The sequence below is a fragment of the Macrotis lagotis genome, chromosome 4, assembly GCF_037893015.1.
Source record: "Macrotis lagotis isolate mMagLag1 chromosome 4, bilby.v1.9.chrom.fasta, whole genome shotgun sequence".
NCBI lineage: Eukaryota > Metazoa > Chordata > Mammalia > Peramelemorphia > Peramelidae > Macrotis > Macrotis lagotis.
The window spans coordinates 255987081-255995621 of NC_133661.1; the positions used below are offsets into that span (position 1 = coordinate 255987081).

Consider the following 8541-nt stretch of genomic DNA (forward strand, 5'->3'; position numbering starts at 1 on the left):
ATATTGCCCTCTGGTGGACTTCTTGGAGCTTATACACTAGACATTAGCGGAGTCTACAGGCGAACTACAGTCAAACGGAATGGTGAGAGAGGAAATCGGAAGTTTTGGTGGTACAAATCAGCAAATTGATGTTTTAAAATAAACCCCCTGCTTTAGTCTTGGAATTTGAATCCTTGGCCCTTTATGATACAATGAAATAGTTTTTTTTATATGAAATATAAGACCATCCTTATATTTATCAGAGGACCCCTACATTTGATTTCAATTTTTATTGAAATATTTAAGTCATCTTTTCTTCTAAGTGTCTAAGACAAAGAGACAGAGATAAATATAGCTAGGGATAGATATAGACGTATATGTATATATTTACACGTCTATATGTATATTTGTGTACACAGATGTATAAATACACACACATACACACACATATATGTATATATGTTATCCTTTCTCCAGTTCATCTGTCTTTACCACTTCCCCCTGTTTCTTAACCTTCTTTCCCTTTCTCCTGGTTGACTTTCTCCTCTCCTCTCCCTTCTTTCTCTTTCCTTCTTGTCCTTCTCTCAGTGTCTGTCTTCTTTGAAGTATTTTGGGATATCAAAAACAGTACATCTTTGAAGTCACAGGGACCTGTGTTGCAATCCAGTTCTCCCTATTTCCTACTCACTATAATCTGAACTCCAGTTTCTTAACTATAAAATGATGGGCTAGACTAACTCACTTCAATCATTCCTTCCAGCTTGAAGTTTTCAATTTTTCTCCCTGCTCACTCCCACCAACATGATTTTTCATTTTCTACTTTGTTGGTGGTGGTGATTTGGTTTTTTTATTCTTTAGTATAAGTTCTGTTCTTCACTCCTGTTTTGTTTAATCCTCTAATTGTTCATAATATGGACTTCAGGAGCTGTAGTCACTTTCAGAGGAAACATTTTTTTCTTTTACCCCATTTTAAAACCAGTGTTTTTTGCTTAGGTGTTTGGACACATAAGTTACAAAGTGAGGGAGAGATAAAATCTGTTTCCACCTCTTTCTCTCCTATTCTCAGCCAGACTCTTTGGAAGAAAGAAGGTTATATTCTCCTCTCACTCTCTTAGAAACCTTCAGCAATCTAACTTCATTTAACAAAAAAACCTAATGACTTTCTTTCAATCCTCACTCTTCTTGACCTTTCCGCAGCACTTTATATTGTTGAGTATGCTGTCCTCTGTCTAATTTTTATTTCTCAATCTCCTTTCCTGAGTCAATATCTATATCATGCTTCCTAACTGTGGGCGCAGGGACACAAAGAACACTGCTCCATGTCATCTTCTAGTCTCTCACTAATGACTTCACCAGTATCCATAGTTTCAATTATCATTGCTATGTAGAAGATGCCCAGACCTCTATCTCTAGTCCTAGGCTCTTTCTTAAACCCTATTTCCCAATCACCAATTCTCTATTGGGATGTTGAATAGCATACCCCACCAGCATCTTACTCTAAGTATATCTAAAATATAATTTACCTTTCTCCAAAACATACCCTACTTCTGAACTTCTCTATTGCTGCTAAAGGTACCACCATCCTTCCAAGTTGTTAAATTGTTTTTCATTTTGGCTTTTCTTGACAAAGATACTGAAGTAGTTTCCATTTCCTTCTCCAGCTCATTTTACAGATAAGGAAACTGAGGCAAAGTCAAATGTGACCCTTATCCAGGATCACACCACAAGTGTCTAAGGTTTGAACTTGGGTCCTCCCGACTCCAAGGCTGACTTTCTTTCACTGTGCCACCAAGTTGACCAACATTCTAGTTACACTGGCTCAAAAACCTCAGTGTCATCCTTGACTCCTCTCTTTCCCTCAAATTAAAACAGTTGCCAAGAATTGTCATTTCTAACCCCCAAATATTTTTGTATCCATCCCCTTGAATTTACCCACATACCAATCACCCTAGTTTGGTTCTTCATTCCCTTTTACCTGGACTGTACCATAACTTTCTATGGTCTCCCTGCCTCAAATCCTTTCTCATTCTAAACCATTCTCCATCCAGTCTTGAGTGATAGTCCTAAATTTGACTTTGTTATCCCCCCAATTCAGTAAGTTTCTGTAGCTGCCTCATTACCTGCAGGATCAAGTATAAACTCCAATCTGACATTTAAAATTCCACAACTGGGCATTATTGTTCCTACCTTTCTGGTTTTTCTTACATGCACCCTACTGTCTAAACCCACTTGTTTTACCTCACACAAAATACTCCTCTTACCTCTAGAACATTTCATCAGCTAATCTCTTACCTGGATGGTGTTTCTTTCTCACCTCTGTCTGTCTTACAGAATGTAGTTTCCTTTAGCATTCAACTCAAATGCCTCTTTCTTCATGAATCTGCTCCCTCCAGATACTAGAGGTTTTCCTCTCAAAGCTACCTTGTATTCATCTCGTTATAATTTGCATATGCTTGTGTGTGGATACTGACTTCCCCTGTTCTGAGCCAGTCCTAACTCAGGTTAGTTCAATGATTCAGGATCAAATCCCAAGTATGACCTCCTTGCCTCCCTGAAAGGAAATAGCCCAGGCAAACCAAAACAAAAATCATTGCTATCTCATCTTTTTTAGAATGGAAGTTTCTTATGGATAGTGTGTTTGATTTTTTTGTTTTGTATATTTATATATTTAGCAGGCACTTAGTAAATGCTTATTCCTTTCCTCTTCTTCTCTAAAGTCCCTTCTGTTTCTAACTCTATGGGCATCATTTTTCACCTATAAAATTGAAATTATTTTAGATCCTCTTAGTTATATCTTTGTTGTGTGGTTTCTTGAGAACATATATGGTCCTTTGAAAACTTTTTAAGTATTATATAAATCCCAGTTGTTGCTAGAGCCTCCTATTAGAAAAAATAAGACAAAGTTCTTCAGATGAGATAAATGAAATCAATACATGAGAATAATATAGGTTTAAAGGTGGAAAGGACATTTAGTTTACTCCCCTCATATAGATAAATAAACTAAGGTCCAGGGAAATGTCTTATCAAAATTGAATTTGCCCCAAGGCTGTCCAGCTGATTAATGGAAGCCCTAGAGCTAGCCAGCCAGATAGTTCTCTTGTCCCTCATGCTCAGTGATCATTGGGCTTTGGGTAGGTGGGGCCATAGGGGAAGGCACACAGAAGGGACAGGCTAGAATTGTGAATTTTGTCTGAATTAGACTCAGCCCTGTGGGATTCTGCAAATTAAAAACCCTCTGCATTTCAGCTCTCACAACAATCCTGAGAGGCAGGGACACAGGATGGGGAGAGGTAGAAGTGTTAGCAAAAAGTATTGTCATGTCCCAAGGTCAGATTCCAACCCAATTTTTTCCTGACTCCAAATCTCAACCAGATATACAAAAGCTGTGAACACTCGAGAAAAATAAGATGGTCACTCCATTTCTACTTGTTCCCAACACCCACAATGGGGGAGCGGGGATTAGGGGAAAAAAGACCAACTGCCCTCTCCCTTTTGATGACAAATCACCTCCATGTTCTTGTCCCTTCCAGGTAGCAACATGGGCAGCTTCCCTCATGGAAGAAGACAAGGCATTAACCCATTCAGTAAGTCACTTCCTTCCCTCCTTTTTACATTGGTCCTCATTTTCTCTTGGCTCTTCAAAATCCTCTCAGGAAACTTATTCTAGCCCTCTCTTATTTCTCAATGAAAGGGTGCAAAGAAATTTGTAGGTTAATGTGATTACTTCCTCCCTCCCCACACCAACCCAGAGGGTATAAGGAGTTCAACACAGTTGAGTTTAGGGCTCATGTATAACCATCTTGTGCCTACCAGATGGCAAACATGAGCAAAGAAGAGCACAATAGTCTCTCATTCTAATCTGCAAAGTGATTCCTCAGGAGGCAAGGGTGGGCAAAGTAAATTGTGTTTATTTGGAAGCCTAGGTTAAAAGTGATTCGTGACCCAGTCCTCTATTCCCTCCAACCCAAACACATTACTCCAAGTTCCATTTGACTTTTGCTTGTATTTTCTTTCTTTTCTCTGCACTCACTTATCCATGTTTCCAGTAGGACAACTGGTCTAAGAGCAGAAGGGCAGGTCGGGAGTTGGTGCAGAGAGAATGGATCATCAGAGACCTTTGACCCTGACCAGTCACATCCCGCCTAACAGGAGAGGTGCCCAAAATGTTTGCACTTTTAAATCATTCTCTCATTTGTGTGTGTATGTGTGTGTGTATGTGTGTGTGTGTGTATTGTTTTGTTTTGGGTCCTGTTTTTTTTTAAGAAAAAAAGCAACACTGTTTTTGGATACCACAGTGGGAAAAGAGAAGAGAAAAAAAAAGCAAAACTTTTCTCTTTTTTTTTTTTGAATCAGCTACTGACAACTTTTAGAGTTTTGTTTTGTTTTGTTGGAGTTTGTTCAGCCTTGAGAAGAAAGAGATTTATATACTGTATATAAATATATATGTGAATTGTACAGTTCTTTTGTACAAGCTTCCGAGTTGTTGTTTTCTTTCCTTCATCCTATAAAGGCTTTGGGAAAGCCAATAATTCAAAATCTATCGTCATTCTGCTTGGAGTCTAACCATCACTCTTTTTCTTCCTTTCTCTCCTCAATAATGTATATGGAGATGGGAGTTTGGGATTGCTGAATATCTTTCTAGAAGAGAAAGGTGCCACTATCGCCCCAGGGGAAATAATCACTACCCTAGTAGTTCTTAGAGCAAGTTTCTTGGACTATTAGTGTTTCCTCCTTAGAAGTGCATTTGGGTTTCAACTTGGGACACAGGGTGGGAAGGGAACTCTAAAAATCTCTATCAGAGTATGGAGGGTAGAAGTGTTAGCAAGCACTTGGGTAAAAACATTCCCTCCTTTCTTTGAAAAATAAATCCAAGATAATTTAATTCATGAGCATTCTAAAATTCCCTGGGAGAAAAGAATTTTATATTGACTTTCTTTCATATATTTCTGTAAGGCCAACTTTTTTGCCACCTGAGATTGAGAAAGAGTTGAATTCAGTGGAGAGAGGGTAAAAAGGGGTGGAGCGGGGAGAGAGAGAATGCTAACTTTCTCAAGGACTAATATATCTTAGGATCCAGAGAACTGGAAATAGTAATAGAATTTTAATTATGGGGTAGGTTTCCAGTGCATGAGACAGAAGAGTACTGATGACAGTAGCATTTTGCACCAGAGATGGGATTTAAAAGCTTCCTCCCTCCTCTTTCTAGTTTTGGAGAGTGGGCATAGATAGGAAAGGTGGTTATTAGGGCAAAACAGAAAGACTGCACCTGGTCTCATTGCCTTAGTCACTCACAATGAATTTTTTTTGTTGGGGGGGTGTTAATGTTAATGTCAATATAGGATTTTTGTGTATGTTTATCTCCAAGATGAAAACATAAGGAATTGTGAGAGCTACTATATCAATAGAGTAAGGAAACCTTAGTCATCAATATATTAATGACCTTAATCCACTGGTATGGGTTTCTAAAATGTGTGTCAATCTAGGAAATATTATATCACATATTAATCCTGAATGTAGTGTTGTCCCAAATGAAAGTGAAGAATTAGGGTGGCTTCAGCCAGTCATCCTTGTAGGAACTGCATACTTTTTCAGGTTGTCTGAACTTCTTTAGAAGATCTGGGATTCCATGGATGTAGGTGTACCTCTTTTGATGCACATGGCCATGACTTGAGTTGCAGTGGCTAAAATAACTAACTACCTAGTAGCCAACCCTCGAGCCTCTGTGTGTTTAATTAAGTTTATCTTGGGATAGCAGACATAGGTCATTTATAAGCCCATGGTCAAAGTCTTTCCATCTTAGGAGAACCTTCCAGACTTTGCACTCCATAGCTTGTACCAACCCAGGATCACCTTCACACAATGACCAATAATAATACTAGTTTACATTTATGTAGCACTGTATAATGCCAAAGGCAACAGGGTGAAGGGTTCAAGTATTGCCTCTGACAGATACTTGGCCATGAAATCAAGGTCAAATCATTTAAACTATCAATGCCCCCAGAAACTTTCTAAGACTACAAGTTGCATTTGATGTCCTTTTTCAATTGAGTCTAAATCTCTGTTTTTAGATGTTTTCTTGGCAGAGATACTAAAGTGTTTTGCTATTTCATTCTCCATCTCATTTTATAGTTAAGGAAGAGAAGCAAACAGGGTGAAGTGACCTTCCCAAGGTCACACAGCTAGGAAATGTCTAAAGACAAATTTGAACTCATAAAGATGAGTTTTTCTGGTTTATTCACTGTGCTACCTAGCAGTCAATAACTTGCATAGCAAATGAAAAATAAGTGTTGGTAGAAGGAGTTTCTTCACAGGCAATTACCAATACTAATAAAATTATTATAAGACTGATCAAATTTTCCAAATCAAATTTTCCAAATCTTTCATCTAATCTCATTTGATCCTCTGATCAAAATCATGAGATAGCCAATGAGGAAACTATGGTTCAAAGAAGTTAATGACTTGATAAAGGTCACATCATAAGTGTCTGAGGCAAGTTTGAACCCAGGTCTCCCTGACTTGACCCGTCTTCTATTTACCATGCCATGTTAGTCCTCAAGATTTTAAGGTAGAGGGCCTTAACATGTCATTCAAATAGCTATTTTATTTTACTCTAGGATGTAGGAAACAGGAAATCCTACTTCTCTCATAAAGTTACTGCATATTCTAGCCCTTATTCTCCAAGTAGATCTTCCCTGGTTCTTCTAGAAATGTCAAGATGAAGTCAGGTCAGGTAGGCTTTTGCTGCATTTAATTTATGAGTATGAAATGCCCCAAATTATGTCCTACTTCAATATGAATTATCCAGTTTGTCCACTAGCCCTCCTTTTTCCCTATCTTAGAGGAAGTTCACTGTCCAGATAAGGAAGCTTGGGATGGGTTCAAACAAGGAAGAGTCAGACACAGCTGAAAGGGTTAAACAAAAACAACAAACCTTTCCTTGTGTCATGAAACCCTTGGTCAATATGCTCAAAGCTATAGACTCCTCAGAAAAATAACATTTCCTTCAATTTTTAAAAAAAGTAAGTTTCTATTAGAGGCTAGTGAAAACAGAGATGTAATTTTCCCCCCATCCAGATGATATCTATGCATGGATCCCAGTTTAAGAATAGCCAATTTACAGATTTACCAGAAGGGTTGGTTATAAAAGCCCAAGTCACTTTGGATTGAAGGCTCCCCATGGATGGTATAATTTGGTATACCATGGGTGGTATAATTTGGGAGGGATAGAGCTATGATGGGGTCTAGGGCATATAAAGTGGATTAATTAGAATGGACAGGATGTTGATTGAAACAAAAAGTGACTCTGGCCTCCCAGAGGATGTGTATTCTAAGAAGGCCTCCTTATCTAAATGGCCCCCAGCTCAGACTTTCAGACTACACTTTTCCCTCGAATCATAGCTATGGACCGAAGGCAGAATATACAGCATTTCAGGGTTTTATTCTCTGCAGTGATTTGGGCAATTTATGTGTGTGGAAGAGAGGGGTTTGGTCACTTTTTAAAAATAAAAAAAAAAAAATGGATAAATCTCAGCGTCTGCATTCATTGTCTCTGGGTCCCTCCTATTTCCTAGAAAGTCCAGCCATCTTTCTGGACTGACTTGAAATTTCTCAACCATGACCTTGAAGCCCTGAGATTTTGTTCTGCTTCTCTTCTTTTCTACAATGCACTAGCAAGAAAACCAAGACGACCACAAGATGGAGGTGTTTGCTGGCAAGTCAATGACAAAGTCCTCTTGGTGTTTGGAGTTTTGTGCTTGAGTCTGCTCATCTCCTTATAGCTCTCACTTTCATATATACTGAATGAACATTAGGTTACAACCAACTGATCTGGAAACCATTTCGTATTCAAGCACCAAGAATCTGGGTCATTCTTTGGAGAACAGATTTTCTCCCTTCCTGGGGGTTGGAAAGGTGGAGCTGCATCTTCTGCTGCTGCCATTCATGAAGGATATGTGTCAAGGAAGGTATCTCCAGAGTTTTGAATTCATTTCCAATTCTCCTCCCCACCACACCATGACCCTAGACTTCTAGCCAGAAAGCCATTACCAAAGAATTAAGCTTTTGCTGACCACACCTTTTAATTTATCTCCTTTTCTAAGGAAGCAACAGAATACATTTGAGAGACACTTAATTTGCAGTTGGAGGATCTGGGTTTGAAGCCCTGACTTTGCCAAACCTCTTCATCCCCATTTGGAAAAGGAGAAGAGGTAGAGTTAGACTAGAGAGATAACCTGTAATGTTCCTTTCAACTCTGAATCTGTGATGCTAAGAGCTTTCGCTGGCCTCTTTAGTTTTCAGTCACCTGTGAAAATAGCAGATTCAAGATAGGTGTTTAGCCTTAATAGCCCAGGTTTTCCACCAACCTTCCTTCCTCTCTCTGATGAGGAGGAGCTGATGTTCTTTAAAAAATCCATACTGGTAAAGTATCTTCCTCCCCGTCTCCCACCCATTTACCTCCACTTAACTATAACTTCTTAGTGAAAGAAGCTCTAGTCCTAAGTCTGAGCTTGAATCCTTCAACGTATATTTATTAAATCCCTATTTGCGAGGTCCTGGAGATTC

The 8541-nt window shown here is 38.8% G+C and overlaps 1 protein-coding gene across 3 annotated transcripts in view; it reads left to right on the top strand.

Annotated features, from left to right (window-relative positions):
• Positions 1-4712, top strand: part of SMOC1 (SPARC related modular calcium binding 1) — a 208813-nt gene extending 204101 nt beyond the window's left edge. Inside the window, exons 12-13 of one of the 3 annotated variants that reach the window (XM_074235833.1) lie at positions 3510-3563; positions 4026-4712. In XM_074235833.1, the coding sequence (XP_074091934.1) occupies positions 3510-3563; positions 4026-4042 (71 nt within the window). In that variant the 3' untranslated portion in view covers positions 4043-4712. The remainder of the gene's footprint in view (positions 1-3509; positions 3564-4025) is intronic. The other 2 variants (XM_074235834.1, XM_074235835.1) reach the window with 2 other exon arrangements.
• The last annotated feature ends 3829 nt before the right edge of the window (positions 4713-8541 follow it).